The 27621-nt window shown below is 35.9% G+C and overlaps 1 protein-coding gene across 4 annotated transcripts in view; it reads left to right on the forward strand.

Annotated features, from left to right (window-relative positions):
• NKAIN2 (sodium/potassium transporting ATPase interacting 2) overlaps positions 1–27621 on the forward strand; it is a 957142-nt gene that overhangs the window by 428918 nt on the left and 500603 nt on the right. For all 4 annotated transcript variants that reach the window (XM_025422930.3, XM_025422928.3, XM_025422929.3 and 1 more), the window contains exon 2: positions 25279–25416. In XM_025422930.3, coding sequence (XP_025278715.1) covers positions 25279–25416 — 138 coding nt within the window. The remainder of the gene's footprint in view (positions 1–25278; positions 25417–27621) is intronic.

A 27621-nucleotide genomic window follows, 5' to 3' on the forward strand; every position in this document is an offset into this window, starting at 1 on the left:
TTAGAGAGAATTGGCATTTTTACAATATTGAGTTTTGCAGTTCATGAGCATGGTCTATCTGTATTAGAGTGGTCATTTTTCTCCGTCATATTTATGAATTTCAGTGTCAAGGCCATGCACAATTGATAATTATTTGATTTTTTTTGCTAAGGTTATTGCTGTTGAGAATATATCTTTTATCAGAACACGATTTTTAAATGTTGCTGAATATAAATACCACTTGCTTTTGTACACAGCAAATTTGCTCACCTCATATGCTAATTTTAGTAATTATCTATAGACTTCTTTTTCTACATAGGAAATTGTATCTTCTACAAATAGTGATAATATAATTTTTCTCCAAATAAAGGGATCAAAAAAAAAAAAAGATGGGGAAGAAGTTACATTTTTAGAGCATTTCTTGCAGAACAAAGATTTAATATCAGCAGATTCAGGGTAGTTTGCTAAGTTTGGAGGCTACTTAACTCCTCCCTAATCTGACAGTACACTACTGCTTATAGTGAGGTGTGTGTGTGTGTGTGTGTGTGTGTGTGTTTCAAATCATTATTATTTACTCTGAAAATGAGATGCGAGATTTCTCTACTTCCTAATGGCATTTATTATAAGATTTGCAACATGAACCATGGATGCTATTTGAAAGAATGTCATAGCATATCTGTTTTCTTCTAGTATATGTTAGCTTGGTGACTAAAAGTATTTTTTTAAATCATCTGTTCCTTAATATCTGTGGTTCATGTGCAGCTGTTATTAAGTGTTCTACTTTCAATTGAAGTAATTTTCCTATTCTAGCTAATTCATATTCCTGTTTTGTTATATATTGCTGATATTGAGGGGCATCCCTATGAGACAAACATCTGCCAAATATTGTACTTTGTTTTATATAAAAGACTGCTTTTAGGGTATGGTGAATTGCTTTCTTCTCATTTTTTTAGGGAACTGAAGAGTATAGCAGTGATATATATATTGATTTGTACTTTTTTCTTTTCTTCCGTGGTGGGTTTTTATTTGTTTCATTGTGAAAGCCAAAATAATGGGAGTTTTCAGAAAGAGAGAGACGGTGGGGGGGGGGGGATGGTGGAGAGAGGCTGTAATGAATACTATGGTGTAACCCAATATAATGATTTTGGTTTTTTTGTTTGTTTTTTGTCTTTTGTTTGTTTTTTAACATTTATTCATTCATGAGAGACACAGACTGAGAGGGAGAGGCAGAGACATAAACCGAAGGAGAAGCAGGCTCCTCGCAGGGAGCCCAATACGGGACTCAATCCCAGATCCCAGGATCATGGCTTGAGCCAAAGGCAGGCTCCCAGTGGCTGAGCCACCCAGGCATCCCCAAGATAATGATTTTGAATATGAAATTCTATATACAGGACTTAGAAGTCTTATGACATTATTTCATCTTTAAAAGGACACTACAATTTGATGCAGTTGCCTGCTAAGTACTAATTCTCCATCCTTAACCTTAAATATCGATATTAGAAAGATTAAAAGTACATAGTGAAATGCTTTAACAAAAAAAATAATTAAAAACAATAGTACAACCTAACATATGCCTCATCTCTTCATGAACATCTAATTATTACTCTAACATAGTCACCTCTATTTATAGTCAGCTTTTTATTGTGCTTAATAGGCTTTCTGATTAAGTCTTTTGACTGCTTTAGTCTTCACACTGAATGAGATTCTCCTAAAATTGAGGCCAGGTGATGAATTAAGCCCCTTGGCTCAGATAGTGAACTAGTAGAGTCCGGTTGTCTAAACAGCTATTCCTGTTCAGTTGCATCATTGTATTTCCCTCCAGGGTGATAATTGCTCACACCACATTGTGGCTCATTTCTTTATAATGCCTATAACAGTGCTTTTTCAAGGGAAGGAATTGCATATTTTAGTGCTGTGATAAAATGCAAGAAGGCGTGCTGCTGTAATGTGGTTGGACCCATCTTGTGTACAGCTATGAACATTTGTATTTATGACAACCATTTCACACTTGTATATTTGGGAAATAGTGAAATGTTTATGTGCTCATATACCAGGATTTGTGAATTTTCCATCTTCTGCTAAGAATAAAGAACACTTGTCTAATTTCAAACATTTATTTGAAGTGTCAACCTGTAGGGGGGAGGAGACAAAGTCGTTGTATACATCCTCATTCTGTAAAGATAATATGCATGTTAATTCATGCTGATATTTTGAACGAGGCGCAGCTGCTGAATAACCATGTGATCCTTCTATCTCACAGAGGATGCTGCATTTTCATGCAGTCATGGAGCAATAGAAAGAAAGCTTCCATTTTGTATATTTGTTACAAGCAGAAAATAAGTGAAAGGGAGGCTCACCTGTGAGTACTAAATGAGAGAAAGCCCACCACAAAATGTGATCAGAATGTTCAGAGCTCTTTGGCCTGCCCATTGATCCTCAAACCACATGAAATTCTGTTTGATCAAACCATAATTGAAACCATCATCCTAGCCATAATCAGTTATAGGATGCTTGCATTAAAATATACTCTTTCTTGTCCTTTGGTTTAGAAATCCCCACAGGCTCCATGCTGTTCCCCTTATCTACCCAAGTCATAGACCCTGTATGTGCTGGTATCTTCTTTTGGGCTGGTATTTACTTGCTCAGTCTGCTATTCTCGAAACCTCTAGCAATCATTAAGGAGCAACATCACCTTGTTTGGAAGCTCCTCTCCACTAAACAGTAGATATAAAATAGAAAGTTTATTTTAGATGTCTAATTAGATAACCTTTTACAAGGGTAATTATCCCTTGTAGCATTGACATGCCACTCTGTTCTCAGCAAGTCAGTTGGCAAAGAGGAAACTTTAATCCTTGGTCTCTGAGATCATCATCTGGGCAAAATACTTTGAAGGAAGGGAAATGTTACTGCAGCAAAAATCCAAAAGGTCTTCACCCATAGATACAGGTCACAGATTTATCTTAAGAAAACTGCATTGGTTCCTGGTGAAGGGTGATTTTTCTCTCACATATTTCTGTGAAAAATGAGATAGTGCAGAAAGCCCTTACAAGCCTATGAATAATTCATAGCCTTGTTAAAGCATGTGAGGCAGTCTGATCAATCTTAAATGTAACCACCCACTTTTGCCTTTCCAGTGCCCACAGAGAGGTAACCCAGGAACTATGGGGGTACCGACAATCAATACTTTTATGTAACTTCAACACTAGTACTAGAAAAAGTGAAGAAAATAATACACAGTGCTAAATCTAACAGTCCCATATCACAAATATTTTTCCCCAGTAGCTTAGCATGACTATTAAGACTATATTGTCTTGGAATTCAGAAAATTTTGGTTTCAGATCTTTCATTTAATGATTGATCTTGTGCAATTTACCTAAAATATTTGTGCAACAATATCTTACATCGTAGAATTTTTGAGGAGTTAAGTAAAAGTAGGATATTTCCAAATTCCTGGTATATTTTAAGCATTAATAAATATTAGTAAAATGAATCTATGTGTGATGTGTTAAGAAGATAGAATTAATTTTTACTTTATTTTTTCCATAACGTCTTTCCTCCTGGGATAAACACCATCTCGATTAGCATTCCTGATAAAAAGTTGTATGAACAACAATACATAGCAACATACAAAAGCAACAAAATTCTTCTAGAAGGGAAAGATAAAATCTTGGGCCTGAGATTGCCAATGCTTTTCTCTCAGGCTGTGTCACTGAATGAATTTCTTTTCCACAGGATCAATTTCCACATCCCTGGTCAGGTTGGTCATCCAAAAAATCCAGTCCATTGTCATGATGGATGAAAGCAAATGACCAAAGAATTTTGAGCTAATGTTTTTTATCGCCTCTGTTATGCTGTAGTCAACTAACCAAAGGGTGAAACACTCGCTGTGAATCTCTACCCTCAAGCCTTGGTTGCTCTTGCATGCTCTTTCTGAAAATGCTGCATTGACAGAAACCCCTAACTGATGGAGCCAGGTTCCAGGTCTGTGGTTTAAGATTTGCTCCAGCAAACAGGCTGTGCAAACTTCTTACAGCTCTTACGGGCTCATTGTATGGGATTCATTCTGCATATCGCCTAGAACTAATTTATTCAACCAGTATTTTCAGAACAGCAAATTTTCTCTTGGAGTATACCCTATTTAATTAGAGTCTTTAATATTATAAAATTAGAAATTATGAATATAGATGAAAATTCTTTATTTTCTTGAACCATTTATGGAAGTCCACTTAAAATGCAACATGACAAAATGTGATTTACCTAAGCCCTAAAGAGTTCTACTCTTATTTCCCAGATATGAGAGAAAATAGCCATTTGAAGTAGTGTCTGCTTTAAAACCTAGAAGGTCCTTTAAAGCGGTTAATAGGTGCCTGCACTTCTATATCCACCTGACTTAAGTTATCTCATTTAATTCTCAAACTGCCATATGAAGTTGGTACTACTGCAATACTCTTTTTAGAGTTTAAAAAGTGAAATACAAGCAGAGGAATCAAATGGGTCAGAGTAACACTCTTGCAAAAAGGCAAAGGTGGTTTTGAAATCCAGGCACCATGTCTACAGAGTCTGATCTTATATAATTCTGTACGTTAGTATATTTGCATTGTTTGATTATTTCCTTATGTCTCACTTCAAAAGGAAATGAAGGATCAGAGCTTGCATCAAGGAGCATATCTTTATTCATTCATTCTCTCATTTTTTGGTGTAAGCATTAGATCATTGTAAAAAATAATCCAATGATTAAAGTCATGATTTTCTCAAAAGGGTTTATAGCTTCTTTTTCAGTACATTCTAGGAACCATGGGAAACAAAATAATAGCTTGGAACTGTGTAGTATCTAATAGTATAAAATTGTGAAGACTTGAAATCATATGATGCAGGGATTAAGAACATGGAATCAGTTCAGACCAGGCACCAAATTTCTCAACTGAATTGTTTCAAAGGGGAAATAAAATACTATACATGTAACAGGTATGAATCTCAGCCAGTCAAGGGACACACACTTCACTTTCTTAAAAACAAAATAAAACAAAAAAAAAGCTGAATTTCCATTTTGAATCTTCATCTTGACTCATGGAAAATGTAACCTTACTCATTTGGGGACTTCACCCCTCCATGCATTCTTTTCAAAGTTACAGTGAGTGAGTTATGTAGTGTCAGGCCATTGTGAGAGCAGCAGAGGTTCCTCTAATGATATTTATCATATGATTAGGATAATTGGATAATTTACATTTTCTTAGTCTTCCATAAAATTTTCTACAAGCCCTGATTGAAACCCACCCACACCTGAGATGGGGTGTTCTCTCTGGATGCCTCTGTTTTCCTCCTTTTTATAATTTCTTAAGCTTTTACACAAAAAATAAGTTTTGCCATATGAAGTTGGCAAAAAGATTTCTGCCTCCTAGTGAAATATAAAAATAGAAGATAGATGAGACTAATGATTAATATTCTCTATTGATTCTCATTGGTAATGATTTTATTGAAGATAGTGAACCAAGTGATTAGTAATGATTACACAGCCAGTTAGAGTTAGAACAGCATCTATAAATCACGATAGCCCTTCTCAATTTTTAACACTCGTTATTTAAAAAAATATTTTGTTATCATTATTGAAATTCATTCAGTCCTTCAGCATATATATTGGGCACCTGCCATATGCCAAACACGGTTTCAAGCACTGAATATATGTTAGTAAATCAAAAAGAAAAGTCTCAACCCTCATGAAGCTCACATTATGGTGGGAAAGATAGGAAATAAGATAAAAAGTTAACGTACATCCAATGTTAAGAAGGGGTAAGTGCCAAGAAGAAATGATAAAGCAGATGGGAAGTTTGGACAATGTGGTGGTGAGATTGTAGATTTAGGCCAAGTGGCTAGAAAGGTCTCAATGAGAGGATAAATTTTTGTATAAGTAATTGAAAGAAATAAGGGAGCAAGCCAGGCAGGTGTCAGGGCAAAGAGTTTTCTAGGCAGACACAGCATGTAAACGCTGTGAGGTAGGAGAATGCCTGCCATGTCTAGGAATCGGCGAGGAGCCCCGGCTGCCTCTCATTGAGTGAGTTCAGAGAGGAATACAGTCAAAGCGGAGGGTTGACATGATCCGAGTATATTTTGACAGGATCACGCTAGCTTTTGTCTTGAAAATAGGCTGCAAGGGAACAAAGGCATGTGAAGTTCTCTAATTTATGAGCTATTATAGAGAAAATGTTGATGTAGCCAAACCCATTGAATTCCAATCCCATAAATTCTTATTTTATTTTATTGCATCTGAGAATTTGCCATAGTAAAATTCTAACTTTTATATTTGTGATTATATCCACTTAATACTCAGTAATTATGCTGAGGGTAATATGTATGAGATGTAATTCTTGGCACAGAGGGTAATACTTAGATAAGACAGAGAGGACTGCCCTGAAGAATTTCATGTTTCAGAAGTGATGATAGAACATGTCAACATAGGGGATCCCTGGGTGGCTCAGTGGTTTAGCACCTGCCTTTGGCCCAGGGTGTGATCCCGGAGTCCTGGGATCAAGTCCCACGTCAGGCTCCCTGCATGGAACCTGCTTCTCCCTCTGCCTGTGTCTTTGCCTCTCTCTCTCTGTGTCTCTTATGAATAAATAAATAAAATCAAAAAAAAAAAAGAACATGTCAACATGGAGGCTTCTAGAACATTGACAAATGGAAAATACAGAAGATTGGCTGCAGTGCCCTGGTTGTTCAGGTTCCTGACCGAAAAACAAAACAAACAAAAAACTCAAGCCAAAAATATCATCTACAAATATTTCAGAGTTGAGAAATAATCAAATCCATAGACCAACGTGGTCTTTTTTATTTCTATTTTTCCCTCTTCTCCTTCTCCTGCCCCCTCTCCTCCTCTTCCTCCTCCTTCTTTCTCTCTTTCTCTTATAATGAGGGAAAACTGTGCGTGTTGACATCTGTTGTTGATAGCATGAATTGATGAGTTTGCTAAATCCTTAAATATGCAAAAGACTTAGCCATTTTCCATTTTGGATTATCAGAGAGTGAACACTTCAACAGGGCTAGTTATGACTGCTTTATGTCTTTGGATCTCTCAAGACCACGATGGAACTACCTCAGTAACAAGGTGGCTGACTCTCATATGTATCAAGATGTGGGTGGACTGCAACTATTAGATAGAAAGCATTCCACTTCATCAGAAGTTGAAGTTTCAATGGCAGTTTGGGGAGAGACAGTCCATGGATTGGAGACAACCCGTGCTCTCTTCTTTTCTCTTCAGGCTGGGTTAAGTACCCCTCTTCTGCCTCACCTAACACTTCATGCATAGCTGTGTTAGTGGAATGGACCTAAATTAACTGGGAATGTGCCCGTGCCACCCTGCCATCCTTTGGGGGGCATGGCCATGTATAGTTCACACCTATTCAAAACCCTTCATAGTATCTGAAAGATATTAGCATTCCGTAAATGTTTATTGGATTAAACTGTTGCAATGACTGCTAATGTGGTACTTAAATGATTTTCACATGGAGAACAAATAGACAAGGAGTAAATGCTTTCAGGAGCTAAGTATTTGCCAGGTATCAGACACCTATCGCTCAAGGCTACATCAAACTCCATTCTCATCCTGTAGGAGTTCACAGTTCAGTGAGACAAAGACCTGAGAACTCATAATCGCAACACAGTGGGATAAGACTCTTAACCAGTCTAAGAAAACAGGCAGCCCAGAGGAGAGCTCCTCAGATCTCTCAAAACTGCGAGAAGATTCACTGGGAAAGTTTGATTAAGATCTTGAAGACTGGATGTTGTTTCTGGTAAAGAGTAGGACATTTGTTCTAGGAAATGTATACCGGATGTAGAAAGTTGTAGAGGCATGGAGAAAATGTGTTGTCAATGCTTAAGAAAAAGTCTGGGTTATATTTGCAAGCTTAGTGAGTGAGTGGAATGAGCTTTTCAGCCAGAAGCTAAAGGGTATTATGAGATTTGAGAATGAATTTGAATACATGGATTTAGTGAAATGGTTTGAAAATTATAAAGAAATAATATGTTAGGATTGTATTTTCAAAAGGTCATTTTGGTGCCAGATGGAGGATGGATTAGAAAAGGAAAAGACCAAAGACTGGAAAACCAGTTAAGTTAGTAACAAAGTAGCATGAGATATCTGTATATAGTTTTGTGGCTGGAAAAATGGACTCTGGATCCTGATTGTCTGGATTTGACTTCTGATCTCCATGGCCTTGTGCAAGTTACTAAACTCTTCAGTGATTTCAGTTTCTTCCTCTATAAGATGGACATGATGATGACATCTACATATAGAAGTGTAAGTATTACATCAATGCATATAAACATGCATAATGGGCACATAATAACCACTTAATAAATGTAGTTTACTATCATTAATATTCCATTCAAACATCATAAAAACCCCTGAGTTATAAACTCATAATATTAGTATCATATTAGATGATACTCATTTAATAAATATAAATACTAAGACTTCTAGGATTTAACTCTGATGGCTAATCATGGCATTTCATATATTTGCATATTAAATACACATATAATAGGTCATAGACAATGAGCGAAAAAAGGATTTGCAATTAATGTCTATTAATGGAGTTTGAATTTGTTAGACTTATTAAAAGCATGAATCATGATGCTCCCATTCTCTTTTGTTTGCTATGAGTTCAGAAGATTGGGAAGGATCTGAAACAACCAGTGGGATACATAGAAACTGACATTTTGCACTCCAAAGCTGGAAAGTATCATCTGTAATTGACAGCGTTTTTTCATTGTCCTTGCTCTGCAGAGACAACTCTCTGCCTACATTTCCACCTGTGAATCAAAGAGGTACTCTGCAGACTCAGTTTCATAATATGGTCACATTCGTACATTTTGCAAAGTTGCACTTCTTGTTGAGAAGAAAACAAAATGGATCATGTTGTTAATTCCCAGCCTTCCATCAAACTAACAGCCCAGATAAGGTCAACATTACAACTGGTTTATAAATCATATAATCTATCCTGCAATGTCTATTTGTGTTTTTTTTTTTTTTCATTTGTTTATAATAACCGGTGACAACACCATCTGCCGGCTTAACAAATGTTGTATGTTTACCATGGTTCTTTAAGACACGTAGCTCTTTGTCATACCCCTCCTTGGATGTGCACAATATCACTTGGTCAATAAGAAAATTCAAATGTGATAGGCATCTATGCTTTATCAAGTGGTTCATCGTGGGTGATGTTTATCGCCTGTGATGTGCATGCAATGGAAAATGGCAATTTGCTGCAGCTCTCAGATGCATCTTCAGGAATGTTGGGAAGAAGCTGATAAAAATCTGTCTTCTTTGTGTAGGGCAAAGGAGAGAGATCACCCCGTGGATAGGACCCAACTACTATTTCCTGTCGCCTTTGAAGTTTTAAGTTCAGTGCACTGCATTTCCCCAGTTTCTAGGAGTTTGAGGCATCACAGCTTCACAGAGTAAAAGTTTCTTTTTATTTTCAGAATATCAACTTCTGTGTATGGCAGAGGGAAGTGAAATGAGAAGCTTTTCAAAATTGGAGTTGTATATTAAAATTACAATTCAACTTTTATTTATTAACAACTTGCCTAAACTCTCCTTTCAGATCATAAATTCCGCAGCTTCTAGTATGCAAATACCTCACCTGGGCAGCTGCTTCTGTATTCACCACCACCTTTCCTTCCTTCAGGGCCCCAGTTGGGAGATCTCTTACTCAAGTCAACTCTAAAATGTGTTCAGTGATAAAATTGGCAAAGATACATGAAACATTTAATATCGATTAAGGATTATTAACATTGTGCTCATACATTTCCAAATCCTAGTTTGATTTGTGAGGGCAATCATTAGTTACTTACCTAATTAGAACTAAGTCTGATATTAAAAAAAAGAATCTATAGTTAGTTATTCCAACCAACCATTTACTTCTGATGAAATTCCTCTATAAAATAGGCATAAAATCCCCAATACCACTGAATCTCAATTACACTGTGGAATGTGAGAAAAGACGTTTCAGGAAATTGACAATGAGTTGAGCCCCCAGTGAGAATGAATGCTGAAACAGCAGGTTGGAGCACCTTATTATTTTTATACTTTTTTGAATTCTTATTATTTTTTGTTCTTAGTTCTCCAGCTTTATTAAGATATGATTGACAAATAAGAAATTGTATATGTTTAAGATGAACAACATGGTATTTTTAGATAAGTATCCTTTGTGTCATGATTATTACAATCAAGCTGATTAACATGTCCATTGCCTCACAGAGTTACCATTCAGTAAACTCATGAATAGATCCAGCTTAAAATATAGTTTTCACTTTTCAGTTGCTATCTTAAAAATATATATCTTCTGTGATGTTGGTTAATATGCAATATCAATAATATTTTATTTTATATTAGAGAAAGAGACAGTGCAAGAGTGCGGAGAGGGATAGAGGGGAGGGAAAAAGAATCTCAAGCAGACTCCATGCTCAGCTCAGAGCCTGACATGGGCATGACTCTGAGATAATGACCTGAACTGAAATCAAGAGTCAGATGCCTGACTGACTGAGCCACCGGGTGCTCTGGTAGTGTTTAGAGTTTTATGTGCCAGCTAGTGTGTTCAGGTATTTTTCTGGAAGCATACCCCCTACTGCTCTTCAGCCATTTTGCCCATCCCCCTCCCCTTCACCCATTTGACCACCATACAGTTTGTTCTCTGTATGTATTTGTTTCTGCTTTTTTATTCAATTGTTTGCTTTGTTTTTAGATTCCATATACAAGTAAAATCATATGGTATTTGGTTATTTTTAAGTAACCTCACTCAACTATGCTAAAATTATTAGAAACGCAGCCTACATAATTTCCATTATGATAGTTAAACTTTAAATCATGCCTATGTTTTAGGTTCATGTTTGTGAATGATAAGAAAAAAATGTCTTGATCCAAGATTCTTTCCAAAATTACAAACTTTGGAATATTTTACACTTTTAAAATGATCATAGTTAGGTATATTAAAACATAAATATACTATTTTTTATAGTTTATGTCTAATACTATTGTATGCCAAGTTAGTTAACATGAGTTTAATGCAGGACTTCTACTGCATATCACTATTGTAAAACATACCCGATGTTAAAGTACAATTCAAACTTAGAACTTTCAGAATGGATACATTAAAACAGCCTAAAATTATCAACTTGTTTTGAAATGAGATAACAGAAGGGAGTTCAGGCAATTTTATTTGCCTTTTATCAAAAGGCCCATGCTTATTTTCTTCCAGAAAAACCATCAGTGCAAGTAATTAGTAGATTGTGCTTTTCTAACTAGGCTGATTTCTAATTCCCACCATGATGTGCCTTGATTCTCTATGCATTTACAGGACTGTAATTACCTATGAGGGTTTAGACTTTGCTAGGCCAGCACGGTGTTCAACCCCCTTAGAACGAACGGGGAGTGAGAAAGTGGCACGAGAGCGCAACACCATGGTGACAACACGCCAGTAAAAGCTGCATGACCAATGGTGAGCTTGGCAGAGCTCAGCTGGAACCCGGGGACGGGGGTCTCAGACTGACATGGTTTCCATCAAAGTGAAATGTGAAATGTGATTGTCAGTGAAGCAAATGAAGCCAGTCAGAGAGAATTAAAGAAAACAAACAAAATATAAACAATCGCCATAACAAACAAAGAGATTAAAAAGGCAAAGCAGGGAAAACCATGATTTTGACACCCGGCTGTAAGTTTTATTTTGTGGACTTGATTGTTCACATGTGAAGAAAATATATTCTTCATAATTTAATATCTTTTTGAATCAAAGTCATAACCTGTGACCCATACTGCTCATAATGATACTTTATACGAAGAAAAAGTTTGAAGATTTTTATTGACAAATAACTCCTTATAAATTTTCTATAGAATTTTTGAGTAGGATCTCTCTGTTGGGTAAAACTCTATTACATGGCTGAGATGTAGCGGGCTTCTGACTGTATTTATATCAGGGACTCTGTATATATCCGTGTCACTGTACACACACATGCACGCACAATTCTTGGCTTTAACTACTGTATCCTTAAACTACAAGAAGAAGGGGCAACTTGCTCATCATCTGCAAGCCTTTCTTTCTTTTCTCTGATTAGCATACTTAAAAAAAATCAAGAAATTTCAACCTAATTATAAGGGAATTATGTAGATACCATGGGCATTTTGGCATTCTTTGGAACTTCGAACTCTAGGAAAATGTTAAATCTCAGGAAGCTTTGCCAATAAACTAGTTTTTATGATGTATTTGGAAAAGGTCAGATTACTGTCAGAACTCTAAAAAAAATAACATAGCTCTAGAACCTGACGGTTGCTCATGCTGAGATTGTCAAGCACATAGCAAATGAATGGAGAGTCCTGGTTAATTATTTATGGAATCACGGAAAAATAATTGATAACTTCAAACCACTTGCCTAAAGGAAAGTAAGCCTGGTGACTGTTGGCACTTTTCTGGCTCCTATTTGCTCCAGGGTGTGAGATAATGGTCAGTATTTATCCTTCCTAAACAATATCATGAATTAAGATCTATGGAATCATTTCAGTGCTCTAGATTATGGTATAAAGCAGTGGGTATATTACTTGTTTCATACACAAAATTACAAGAAATGAGTTTGCTACCAAATTGATGACACACTGTAAATCTCTTTAGACACTAGGTCAGTTAATCCAAAACCTTTGTAAAGGGGTGAATTATAAAATAGTGATACATGCATACCTGACACATTTTATTTTAACTCAAACTGCAAAAGACTATTCTGTTGGTGTAGGACTAAGGACTCATCTTTGTGTGTGGACTCAGTGGCTAGAGTTTGACATGTTCTTTTTGCATAAGAAATCCATAATTTATTAATTATGAATTTTTATGTACTGGTTTCTTTACAATGGAATAGGAACTCAAAGACTTGTAAAATAATTTGGGCAAAGGTTCCTTTAATATTTTTATCGTTGTTTTTCATCTGTCCTTTAGAAACTCACTTTTAGGGACGCCTGGATAGTTCAGTGTTTGAGCATCTGCCTTCAGCTCCATGTGTGATCCCAGGTCCAGGGATCGAGTCCCACATTGGGCCCCCCGCAGGGAGCCTGCTTCTCCCTCTGCCTGTGTCTCTGCCTCTCTATGTGTCTCTCATGAATAAATAAATAAAATCTTTAAAAAAATAGAAACTCACTTTTATGCCTTAATGTAGTCTTTCTAATATGCTAAACTTAGGGGTTTCTTAAAGCTGTATTTTTGCACTCATAAGTTAATTGTATACGTAATAATTAAATTGTGCAGTGATATACGTTATGAGTACAACTGACATAACCAGGTTCAAGTCTGTGTTTATAGCTAGATCTGTATAAACATATATAATTTTGGGACTAATGGGACATAGTGGTTCAGTGCTTTTGGCTCATAAGTAAATTGGACCTCCTAAACAATATTTAGCCTTTTTAAATTTCTCTCCAGATGGTAGTATCACTTCAGAAATATTGACCAATTTATTCCCCATGCCAATGGAACGAAAATGCGTATCACTGGAAGATACCAGACTGAAAGCATTGCAGCAATGTGGTACCATGCTGAGGGCTACATATAGTGGAGAAAACTCCATTACTTAAAAAAAAAAAAATTAGGCAATTTTTGTGTGGTTTCAGCAATGTATTAATGAACCACTGAAAAGAAATGGTATGATGAGTACATGAAACTAAAAAGAAAATATTCTTGAAACATAGTGTATCGAAGTATGTCATGTGTACATATATTTGTATCTGTAACATCTTACATATATACACACATATGTTCTGTACAGACATGTATTATATATGTATGTATATTTATAATATGACTTGGGAGAGAACATGATTATAGTTCAAAGTTTGGATTCTAACAAGTCATCTTCAACCAATTGATGGCGAAGTGAGCTTGGGCATTTAATCTCTGCCTCAGTCTTCTCATCTTTAAAATGGAGACAGTAGTATTGCCTGCCTCATTAAATAAGCCCATACCTGTAAAATACTTAGAATAGTGCTAGGAATAGTAATAGTATTATATAAAATCGGTGTGCATGAGGACAGAGAAACCATGTGTATGACTTAGGAGTGCTTGTGATGCTTTGGATTTTCAAGTTTAAGGTATGAAATACATTTCATAGCCCAACAGAATTTGTCATTTTGAGCCTGTACCAGTTATCTATGCTACATTAATGGAGTCTATGGTAGAGCTCCTAAAGCTGATAGAGAATATCACCTCTTATTACATTCACCCATGGACAGCCACAGACATTCTGTCAACAGAAAAACAAATATTATGACTGCCTCTTTTCAGAACAGCATCTCCATATCTGTGTTGAATTCAATAATATGGTTACTTTAAAGGGCACAGAAGACATGGTATTTTTCCATGCCAGAAATAGCATATCTTATGACAAATTCTAAAATGCTCCTGTAGCCATCTGAAATGGTATTGTATTCCTCTTTGCAATTTCTGATATAACCCACTGCTACAGTGACTGCCAGTACATGGGAGTGATCTTGATAACATTTCTGCTTTCATTTCAACTCTTGATTGGCCTTTAGCAGTGAGAGTAAGTGAGGCTGTCATTCCATCTCCTATCCTTATGAAATTGAATTTTATGAAAGAGACGTAACCTAGAGTTTGAGAGATTTGATTGACGTCTTCCATATGGCTGCCTTGCTGTAGTCAAAGAAATAGTGCCTTCATTTGAGGAGGACAGAAGGGAGGAAAAGGAGACAGAGAAGACACTGGAGTGCAGGACATTATGATGTCCACCTCTGTTCCCTGAGATAGTACGCATGTGTCCACCTCCCGTCCTGGCAAATACTCAGCATCTGCTTAGCAAGGAGCACCAGCGATAGTAACAAAATTATTAATTCACTGCCTCAAATGGGGGAGGGCAGGAGTATTGGAGTGGCATTTTATCTAGTTTTGAATTCACAAAAGAAAAATCTATACAAAGATAAGAAGTATTTATTAAGACCCAAACTGAAGGCTCCCTAGACTTTGCTTCTCTGATAATGATATATGTGGCATCTTTTTGGACTCTTTATCAGCTTCACAGAAAAAAAATCATATATATATATATATCTGCATTTTACCTAGTTGACAAATTTGAAATTTTCCAGATGGCAGCTTTAATATGTTTAATAGGATTGTGCTATTAAAAAATAGCAATAGAGTTTTCTCTAGAGAAAGTCATTTGGTATGAGAAAGGAATACCATATGATACACGAAAATAAGAATATTGCAAGCTATTTTTGTTATTTGTCTTTTACTGAGCTCTCTTGATGAATTAAAAAAAAATTAAAGTCTATGCTGACCAAATATATGATGCTGATAATGAACTTAGCAGCTTATTTTGCCCAGTTTCTGAAGTCTTTTATTAAAACATAGTCAACCCATCTCTCATCTGTTTTTCTGCATATTAGTCATATTAGCCACATGGTGATTTTTTGTGTACACCTGCTGCATGAGCAGTAGGAGATCTGGAAATGGATCAGAACCAGATAGATAGATCCATAGCAGGGGTGTCATTTGAACAGCTATACCTGTGCCCTCTTGAGAGTTTTGAGAATCTCTGCCCTAAGAACCATTTCAGATATTAGATATCTTGCAGTGTAATACTAATTCTGCCAGACAACATGAAAATTGATTCATCTCATCACCAATTCCCAATCCCACTTCTCACTGGTGCTTTCCGACAGTGCTTTGCATCTCCCAGCACTTAACAATATTGCCATCAGTGCTTGTAGATATGATTCAAAAGTCCGTGGCCATGGTCTTCTGCACTTTGAGGAGTTTCTCCCTATGTTATAAATATTTATCCCATTTGTGTATTAGCTTGAGCTTGGATGAGTTGAGACTCTGTTGTGGTGATACTGGAAATTTCAAGGTCAAATGGATGCATTAAACTTTCTAATTCATACCTGTCATGTGCGTTGTGTGAGCCATGAAAACTACCTAGAACGGCTGTCATTTTGACGTGTTCTGATTCTTCTGAGAGGTTAGATTTCCATTGAGTAAAATTATTATAGACTCTGTGGGAAAACCAAAACACTGATCCATCTACCAAGAGGACCTGGGCTGTGATCTTTTTCGTTCATTTATATGAGTACAGGGAGACCTTAAACTTAATAAATGAAAATTTGCCTACTTAGGTGTGGAATCATTTCATGGCACAAGTCTACATAGATGTCATTTTATTGACACTTTGCAGGATTACTAGTCTATTAACTGCAGCAATGCTATAAACTTTCAGCTTATTTTATTTCCAAAAGAGTTCTGTCCTAACTGTAAATTTGACTATAGAGGGAATTATACAATTTGTAGAAATAGAGTTATAGTTATAATGATGATTATTTTATAGGGTTATCATAATTATGTGAGTTTACAAGCCATAGAGCTATATTATAAAAAGATATTACTGTATATTTTTTATCTTTTATCTTGTACAAAGAACCTATTATGTTATTTGCTTATCAAATTAGGGAAATATTTGGTAATAAAGTAGAAATGATGCCCCAATGTTCTTGAAAGCAGCAACATAAGGTTCTAGTATATTATGGTTCTAGTACATTTTAATGTGTTGTAAATAGTTTGTGGCTAAAAAACATGGACATTGAAGTTAGAATGACAAGCTTGATAATCATGATCTTGGTCATGATATGAATTCCCTCATCTGTATAGTAAAGATAATGACAGACAATCATTGCAGAGTGCATGATATAAAAGTAAGCATGAACTAAAATAGCATATTAAAGTCGTTATCATAATGCCTGAGATATACTAAGCACTCAACTTTTAATAATTATTGTATCAGAATCCATACTCACTATTCAATCAGAGGGCTGCGATTTATATGATATGGAGATATTGAGTTAAAAATGTTAAATCCCCCCCCCAAAAAAAATGTTAAATCCCCACTACGGAATATCAAATAATATGTAGTGATTTCTCTCTCTCACACACACACACACAGACACACACACACACACAATTTGGCATATGAATGTACAGATGAGGCAGTTATGTGAGTTGGTAAGTTCAATTCAACAACAAACAATATTATTTTGTGCTCTAGTGTCAATTTGCTGTACTACTTTTTCAAATAATATATTTTTAAAAATCTAGTATAATATGCTAGTCATCAACTTGTCTCTTGATAGCATGAATGTTAACTATGAAGTGGTTATAAATTACTATGCAGAATGAACAGCTGTGAGAAGTAATAAATGATTCTGTTATCACAACAACTAGGATATTAGCTGGCTTATGCAGAATTATATATAAATGCCATTATTACACAAAATGGGGAAAAGTCTTGAAATATAATATTCGACTCTTATGTGGGTCAATTAAATAGCCCTCATAATTTAACCTCAGAAATAAGTGATTGACTATATTTCAATAAAAATCTGTGAAGAAATGCCATGGACTGTTTCAGTAATGCAGCTTATAAGAAAATACACTTCTGTAAAACACATAAATAATAAACACTTCTTTTATTTAGTTCCTTTGAGTTTATCCCAAATAAACTTATTTTTATTTTTTTAAATTATTATTTTCTTGAAAATCTTTACTGTGCTTAACTGTATGGAGATATAGGTTTTTAAATAAGGTGGAAAGAAAGAAAGAAAAAAATATGAAAAATTGCAATATTTGAAGTCTGTTTTTTTACATAGTAGTATAGCAGATTGGAAACATGGAGTGTTGAATCAGGCAAGAAAACATTCACTGAGGAAGAACACCCCCCCAGATATTTGAGGCTATCCATATTATAATTCGCATTTGTGACCAATAAAATAAGAAATATTTAGTCATCTCTAACTGAAATATTCTGGCAAGACTATTGGTCTATATAGAATATTTGTACTAAAATACCAGGGTCTAAACATGTTACGTGTTGTTAAAATATAAATTAATTAGCATCCATCTTAGAATGCAACCTAAGCTTTATAATAACTATATGCATTATTACTTTGATCTTCCTGCAAATCTTAAGAGCTATGTACCACAGTGTCCCCATTTTACAGATGAAGACACTGAGGTTCACAGAGATCAGGTGACTTTCTGTGGTCACATTCCGAGTAAGATTTTAAACATGACTTTCTGATCTAAGACTTGAGTTCTGAACCACTAAGACATGTTGACTTCTATTATAATTGAAGCCATTAAGACCAGATCTCCTTTTGGTGGTATTTTTGTTTTTTATTCTTGTGGCTTATTCCTTTGTTTTGTATTTAAAGGAAAGCAATTATGTGGGAGGAGACAGAAAATCCTTAGTTTAATTGAAATAAGGTAAATTATTATTTGCGACCCAATACTTTACCAAACACCTTATAATTTTATTTTGTCCCCTTAGTGAATAAACACCCCAACACATACACACACACAAACACACACACTCACACACACATTTGAAAACTGCAATTACTCAAGAGTTAATAAAAACTTTTCAAACAAAGCTCTGTGCTTGGCTCTGTCCGTATCTTACATGTACAATTAGTATAGATCCTACTTCAATTATTATAGACCCTACTTCAATATTCTCTTCATTTTATATTTGAATCAGTTCTCTTGATGAGATGAAAGATTTGTGTCTAGTGTACCTCCTACAGATAATGTTTAAAAGTTGGCATATATGTTCTCACTTGTCCACTGTGAATAACACAGAGAATCTTAATCAGGGAGCATCATCAATCTTATTCATAAAGAGTCTTGCTTTGAGACACTCTGGTGTTTTAAACAATATCATAAAGACCTCAGCAGTATCCTAAAGACCCAGAAAAGCTCTCAAGTCCTTACAGCTTTCCTGAGGATTGGCTTAAAAAGAAGAGAAACCCATACAGGGCATCCTTTCTGATTCTGGAGCAGACAGTCTAGATTATGTTCAAGATTGCAATGCACCATAGGAGACTGCAGGAGAGGGTAAGTAGAATATAGATGAGATCTAGTGTGGTGAGATACAGTGAATAAATATAGACATAAGAACTGGCAGCTTTACCAAAGTGGGCAGACAACCAAGAAACAGAAGATGTACCAGAGAGTCAGACACAGGAGACTATGAATCCAAGACAAGATCTCAGAGCAAGGATAGAAAGAGCAAAGTCCTATAAGGAGCAAGGAGACACGATCAGAAATGTTTCCTTATCTCCTTCAGTGTTACATGCTCTATGAGGCAAGAAACAAAAGGTAGAACAACTGGGAACGAGGAATTGACCATACTTGATTGGCACGAAGGAAAAATCACAGCACTTTCTGTTGACAAAACTCTGACAGATGGCCAAGAGAGCTTCAGTCTGGACGTTTATGTAAACTTTCATAGTCCCATGGGTGAAATAAGGACTTTGGACCCATTACAGGAACTGTTATGCCCATCTCAATGTTAATCATGATTTCCCATAGTATTTCCTACTTTTTAGGCTGTAACAGTTGATTTCGTTTGTTACATTGTCCTGCAAAGGACTAAAATGCAAATCCTTTCTTTTTCAATTCCTGAAATTACACAATTTGTATTTTATTGACTCTTTGAAAAGATTGATTATTCATTCATTCATTCATTTATTCATTCATTTATTTATAAGAGACAGAGAGAGAGATCGTATGCTGGGGGAGGAGCACAAGAACAGGGAGAAGCAGACTCCGCATTGAGCCTGAAACCAAGAGTTGATTGGCCAACCGAGCTACCCAGGCACCTCGGTATTTTATTAACTTTTGATGAGCTTTGCCATTTCCCTGAAGTTCAGTTGGACAATGCAGGGGGACTCCCAGTCTATCTTCTCTCTCCTCAGAGACATGAGAGTGGAGACAGTCTGAAAGCTTGGGTTTCTGAAGGAGAGTGAGGACAGTGAAGCGGGGAGGGTACAGGGGGGAACAGGCATGACCATAGGTAAATTCAATTTCAATTTATAATTTAGCTCTGGAAACAATTTGGTTGTTTCTTTTTAATTTATTTTTAAACCAAGGAACCTGTGTTCTACCACAATAGAATAAAAAGCCTATTTTTCCTCTCAAATTCTGCGTATAAGTTTTATTGCATATTAATTATAACAACTTACAAGTCACACTTAGGGACATAAAATTTTAGAAATATTTGGGAGGAAAATTTATTAAGAAATCTTAGTAATTATTAGCAAACTGTAGTGTCTCAAGGAAACCGATTCCCACCAGTTGAAAACAACTAGCTATAAACATCCTGTTATGGCTTTGAAAAATATTTTAAAGTGTTCATGCACATGTAATTGCCTTGTTAATAAAGTGAAATGGCAATAGCTACCTAGGAAATATGAACGATTCTCAATTTGCTATGCAAACATTTGAAGTGCACTTGTTTCAGACTGAATACTCTGTTAAGGGGTCAAACTTAATTTAGCAAATTATTTACTTAATTGGGCCCAGTTTTCGCAGATTTACATTGAAGAGTGTGGAGTGAGTGTCTTCCAGTTTGAAAAGTCAATAAATATATTTATCCTAAAGACATTTCACAGGTGCTTTTTATGATTATTTGTAGTCATTGTTAATAAGATGAATTTTCCTCAATGTACTTATGAGAAAGGTTTTTGAAAACTTTTTCAGTTTAAGTTTACTCTGCTAGATAAACAATGACCACTAAAATTCATGTTTGCTGCAATGCAAAAGAGAGGAGTCATTTTCATGTTTTAAGATTTTATTTATTTATTCATGAGAGACACATACACACAGAGGCAGAGACACAGGCAGAGGAAGAAGCAGGCTCCCTGCAGGAGCCTGATGCAGGACTCGATGCCAGGACCCAGATCATGCTCTCAGCCAAAAACAGACACTCAACCACTGAGACACCCAGGCATCCCACATTTTCGTGTTTAAATAGTGTGTGTGTGTGTGTGTGTGTGTGTGTGTGTGTGTGTGTGTGTGTTAAGTAATAATATTACGGATTTTGAGATCTGAATTTTCAGCATTTTCACATCTGGGGATTTAGCCTATGGATGTGCCAACACATACACAAGGTTGTTTAATGCACTAGGAACGTTATAGTTAAAAACTAAAAACCAATGGAATATCTCTTAAAATGGAATGCTTAAATAAGGGTATAAGAGGTAGATCTATACATGTAGGATGTGCTAATGTAGAGAAACACCCACAAACATCATAAAGTACAAGGGAAAAAACCCATACCTACATTGTGATCCTATTTATGTAAATAAAATGATGTGAAAAAATTTCTTACACGTATATGACAGATATATGCCTATATGCCGCCAGGCACATATAATATTTTTCCGGAAAAGCTATGTACTTTATAGTACTTCCCCAAATTAACAACAATTGTTTTTGGGAAAGAGAATAGGACTGAGGTTTTCTTCAAAGTTTGTCAAGTACTTAAATGAACATTGTACCTTATGTTTTAAGGCTGTTGCAAACTCTATAACAGAGTTAAAGAAAGAGAGAAAAAGATAATTAAGTTATGGGTCAGTGTATCAATACAAAACTGCAAATAAATTTTTATTTAACCCAAACTGAAACTGTGGTAAAAATAATACTAAATTTCAAGTAAGGATTTTTCCCGGGAAGCAAAGGATAATGGAATATGGCAAAAATTATCAATATAAACAATCACAGTAATGATATAAAAGAAAGGAATAAAGTGATTATCTCAATAGATGCAGAAATAATAAGTGATAAAGATTAGCTTCTATTTATGTTAACAAATAGAATCTTCATAAATAATAGTCTTATAAGGGAACATAATTCTTTGTGGAAAGCACTAAATTTTGCATTAATAATAGACTACTATTTAGAAGCCAAACACAAAGAACAAAATTTATTTATAGCAAAACAGACAAGCATGAAAGAGTCTTATTCCATAAGACGTTTTATATGGAAATGGCACATAGAAACAGCAGCAGTACAGACAATCCCCAACATTACGATGGTTTGACTTGAGATTTTTTGACTTCACAATGGTGTGAAAACAATACGTATTCAGTAGAAAGTTACTTCAAATTGTGAATTTGGATCTTTTCCCAGACTCCTGCCGTGGCACTACCATCCTTTCTAGTTACACTGGGCAAGAGGCAGGGACCCACACACAGCTCCCAGGTATTGGCATGATCACAAGGGTAAACAACCAGTACACACTTACAGCTATTCTGTACCCATAGAACTATTCTGTTTTTCACTTTTAGTACAATATTCAGTAAATTTCACGAGATATGCAACACTTTATTATAAAATTGGCTTCATGTGAGATGACAGTGCCCTGTTGATCACTAACAGAAGTGTTTTGAGCACATCCAGGGTAGGCCAGGCTAAGTCAGGATGTTTGGTAGGTGAAGTGTAGTAAATGCATTTCTGACATGATATTTTCAACCTGTTTATCAAGGCATAACCCCATTATTAGTCAAGGAAGATCTGTGTAAGTCTTTTGAGGCCGTGTACATAGATTTGTATGCCGAGTATGGAAAGGACATAAAGCAAATGTATTCCAGAGGGTCTAATGGGAGAAAGAAGAATAACACTGAGAACATGGATTGAAGGAGGCAAATAGTAAAATAAAATAAAGTGAAAACAGGACCTTTGCCTTGACTAATGTCGTGAATTGACAGGTATGATCAAAGAGATTCTTTACGTCATTCCAAAATAAGTAAGGTAAAAAGGTAGTACATATCCTGGGACCAGCATGGGCGGCCTACAACATAAACTGTGAAAGCTTTTGTTTTGTACTAGGTGTGTCCCAAGTCTGCAACGTCAGGACACACCTCAGGGACCTATGTTTTGGGGTTGTTTTTTTTGTTTTATTTTTTAGCACTTACCACTTCTGTGACATTGGGAGAATCACCTTAGCTGTATTCCATCTTAGATTTCTTAATCTGAAAAATAAGATAGTAAGATAATATTGACCTCTCTGGGTTTTTTGCAGCATCAATGCGGTAATACAGGGGGATTAGCATGAATGCCCATCACATACTAAGTGTTTTAACTAATGTCCTCCCACCTACAACACCCACCCCCCCCCCGGCCCTTCCAGTAATTCCATAGTTAATATGCTTTTTGTGGGAAGCGGATTCTTCGAAAAGGGTGCAACTACTTCTACATAGTGTTATTCCCATTATACTCTCTGAATTATCCCCAAAATCTTCCCTTCTCTGGTCCCAGCTCTAAATTACAAGACCTGTGATAGCACTACTTATGATGGCTAGCCAGACCAATCAAAAACAGGGTAAAAGCAGAAATATTAGTGAAGAATCACACATTATTCAGTCTGCATAGCCTTGTAAGTAATGTTTGATGAAACTATTAGTTCTGTCATAAAAAAAGCCTAATAAATGTTGATGTAACTTCATTTAGCCGTGCAGACTTAGCAAGTATATTATCATCTATATATTTTTTATAATTAACGATGGTGTTATTTTCTTCCATAATTGGTGCATTTATTGAGAGAATTCCCACTGTTTGACTAATGTGTTTCATCCTCTATACTTTTTCCCTGCTGTGTCCCCACAGTTATGACGCTCAGAATTTATAGAGTTTAGATTCCTCTTGCTGCTGTTTACATTCCTACTTACTGTTTATTCATAGGATCAAGATAGAGAGTTCCATGTTGGAGCGAGCTTCTTATACAGATGATTAGCAATGGGGCCCTGAGAGCAACCACTTGCTTTTTGGTACCATTAATGGATTCAAAAACAAGGCATACAGAACACTACCTGACACCCCAAATGGGTCTCCTCTAAGTGAAGTGTTGACTGCATGAGAGCAGTTGAAGAAACATTTCATCAGAAGGAGGTTGAATGTTTATGAATCTGGAGTCATGTGAAATGTTCTTTGCATTCCACTTTTGCAACACTGATGGGTATTGTGGATGTAGAATATGCAGGGTCGAAGAGACCTACATCCTCTCTCTTGATTATCACCGCCAAGGCTAAGTGAAAAGGAAGATCTGAGTAAGCTGGATTGCCATTACAGCACTTACGTGGTACCCAGGGTGCCTTGGGAAGCAGACGTGTTGTGCAAACAGTTGTCATGAATTTATTTTCTTTTTAAATGCCTGATGGGAAAATGTGCTGTGCCACTAAAGAAGTGCCTTGGGAATATCGATCATTCAAGAAATCTTCAAAGTGAGCTACGGGTATTTCATTGAAAAGCACGCTATTTTGAGAGTTAGTATGTCCTTCCAACAAGAAATATCATTAAAGCACAGTGATGTCAGTATCTGAGGGATTTTAAAATCCTTCTCCTTTAAAGCCTGGCTTGCGGGGAAAGAAGTGTTGAATCTTTGTGTGGAATATCATCAGGTCCTTTCACAATGTTTTACTCCCAACGGTTGATTATCATTCCACCTGCAGGCAGGCAGGAGGGACAAAGCTGAGTGGAATGCACCATTCCCCTTTTGCGTTGTTAGCTATGATGAGAGACTTGCTAGTTATCCAAGTTTTACTTCTCAATATCAAATGGCACTTCTGGACCGTGGCAGCTTTTGTTTGTCTGGTTGGTTGGTTGGTTTTGTTTTTCTTCTCTCACTCCTTAGATTTGTACCTGTGTCTTAACTATAAAATTGTAAGCACAGAGGAATGTAGGATAGTTTGAAATGACCTAAATTCCTTGCTTTTATAACAGTGATGCTTTATTTTTAATTTTTGTTTCCCATTGTTTTAATGTATTTTTCCACACCCTTTTGTCTGGTTATTTAGGTAACTGGGTATGACAAAAAAAAAAAAAAAGTCATGTTTAATTTATGATTCCGTACTATTTGAGGTAGAAGGACCCTGGACATTAGCCAAAGTCCTGCATTTTATGAATGAGGAATCAGAACCCCGAAGAAGAGAAAACTTAGCTAGGAGACTAGAGGTGTTTAGAGGCAGATCTAAGTCCAGAATCCGGGTCAGTTGACTTGTTGATGAGTTATTTTTCCTTTACATCAACCCCCTTTGTTTTATTTCCAGTTTGCATGATGACATTTGAGCAGATCCTAACAGCAAACCCTTTGTGTGGACTTTGCAAACTTGCTGGTTGATGAATTAAAGTGTTAGACAGTGCATATGACAATATAATTTATCCTGTGACTGCACAGATGATATCCTGTGAAAATGGCTTGATGCCTCCACAAAATCATCCCTAAAAGGATTATAGCTGTCTATGGATCTACAGCTTCCATAGTATTTCTTTGAAATTTACCTGAAAATGTCAGTCTCACTGTTTAAGACAAATGCCAGATATACTAACAGTTATAATTGCTAATTACATGATGTGATCTCTCTCTCTCTCCCTGTCTCTCTCTCACCACTGTGCTTACCTATATCCTGTTTTGCTGTTCTAGGTTTGTGTGCTGGAGAGGCAAATATTTGACTTCCTTGGATATCAGTGGGCACCTATCCTGGCAAATTTTGTACATATTATTATCGTCATTCTCGGTTTATTTGGAACTATTCAATATAGACCTCGTTACATAACAGGAGTAAGTACCCTTCCTGCTTCTTTAAAAAAAAAAAAATTGAGATACAGATGCAAATTACAAATGTCTTGAAAATTTATATGTATATCCTTTCCTTAAAGTACTGTGGGGTTGTTTTCCTAGTTTCAGATTACATCTACAGTAATTGAAAATGTCAAGTTTTAAAACACTTGATAGTGAATGTAATCAGATTGTATTTTTATAGATTGCACTTCCAGCAAGTATTCTGCTGTAATTAAAAACAGAATGATGCCCCTGTATTTCCAAACTATAAGATTATGCCCTTTGATTTAACAGATTTTGATGGGAATTTCCCCCATTTTAAATAATCATATTTCATAAATTGAATAAGGATAGTTTGAAATCAATACAAATGAATATATGATTTCGATGTCAACATATTTATATATATTGGGGTTCATATTTGATACATTTGAAAGTCTATATCTTTCATAATTCTCTTTTTTGGTTCAGAGGAAGTATTTTGCATCTCTACTCAAGTTAAACTTACTTATCATAAAAGTGAAATCCAACTGTGTTGCAGTTGCTATGGGAACCATAACTTAGAATTTTTACTTTTGTATGTGCCTCAGATCTCAGCTATAGCTCTTCATTAATGTAGTTTTTTTTTTTTTTAGTCTCGTCATTTTTTTCTCTTCTATTTTTGACAAAGGAAAAGTCTATAAGCATTTATTTAAAATTATAAAGCAATTTGGTGGTAAAGGAATATATATAAGCTAGTGCAGCTAGCCTTATTCAACACAAACCAGCAAGCCCTCTCATGTTTCACAAAGGCCTCCTTCACATAAAAGATGCTCTCTTATGACCTGTTGTCTCAGTCATCTGGAACCTAGATAAAGCTCACTGGTACTGAAACAGACAATGTGGTGACAGCTGGACCAGGGGATCCACTGTCTGGCTAAGGATGAGTGAGAAAGCCATAGCTTTCTCCTCTGGGTGCATGCCCAGAAATGAGTGCATGTCCCTTTTAAGGGTATATAGCCATGTAAATTATGTAAAAAGTACGATGCATTTTGTTGCAGTGTGAAGTTTTTTAAAACACAAGACATGATAGTACCATTCACTTTCTTATATAAATTGTAATATGAATCAATATTGGGAAAATAGTACAGCAATTGGGAGTCGGTCTTCTGAAGTCATAATACCAGGATTTAAATCTTGTGTCTGCCATTTTTTAAAAACTTTTTAGACAAGCACAACCTTACCATTTTTAGTTCTCCTACTTTTAAAATAAAAGTAATAACGATATTGACTCATAGGCTTCAGTTCATTGATTATAAAACATTATAGGAAAGATTCTTAATTTAACTGTTCTCTTTCGGGGATCCCTGGGTGGCGCAGCGGTTTGGCGCCTGCCTTTGGCCCAGGGCGCGATCCTGGAGACCCGGGATCGAATCCCACATCGGGCTCCCGGTGCATGGAGCCTGCTTCTCCCTCTGCCTGTGTCTCTGCCTCTCTCTCTCTCTCTGTAACTATCATAAATAAATAAAAATTAAAAAAAAAAAAAAAAAGAAAGGACACATAACTGTTCTCTTTCATTAGACTTTGAGGGTCCTCTGTGATTTTATTTGTATAAATAATGTTGCTCTGAGTATAGTCTTATAAATATGCAGTCTCCATTTCTGATAAAGTTGTTAGAATAAAAATCTAGATGTGGATCGAAATGTTGGAACGGTTTAAAAACTGAGAGGTTTGCTTGGAGCAGTAAGTGGAATATTCTTTGAAATGTCCTTAGCACAATGCTTGGTGCTTAAAAAGTGGTCAGTAAAGGTTAGTTATGATATTTTTCTCCTGATTGTTATTTGAAATGATACTAACTTGTATAGACTAATGATAGGCTGGCGAGCAATTTAAAAAATAGAATGAGGTGTTCTAAGCTATTGGTTGTACCATTTCTTTCCCTTTTATTCCAGGCTGCTACAACTCTTAAAATGATTTTGCAGAATTTCTATGTATCAAATTATAATCCCAATCCCATCCCTTTAAATTAGATACATACCCACAATTCTTTTTAAGACAGGCTGTGCTCTCTAGCATGGGCTGAGGATTAAGAGGCCATAGGACACCTTTAAGATTGTTAGATATTTTATATAGCCAAGAGAGTCTCTGAAATTTTTCTGAGGTCCTAACTGTGTGTCTTAGAGCTACATTTTTTACTTGATCTCGACTTGCAAACAGCATTCTGAA

This window comes from Canis lupus, chromosome 1 (assembly GCF_003254725.2).
Source record: "Canis lupus dingo isolate Sandy chromosome 1, ASM325472v2, whole genome shotgun sequence".
Taxonomy (NCBI): Eukaryota; Metazoa; Chordata; class Mammalia; order Carnivora; family Canidae; genus Canis; species Canis lupus.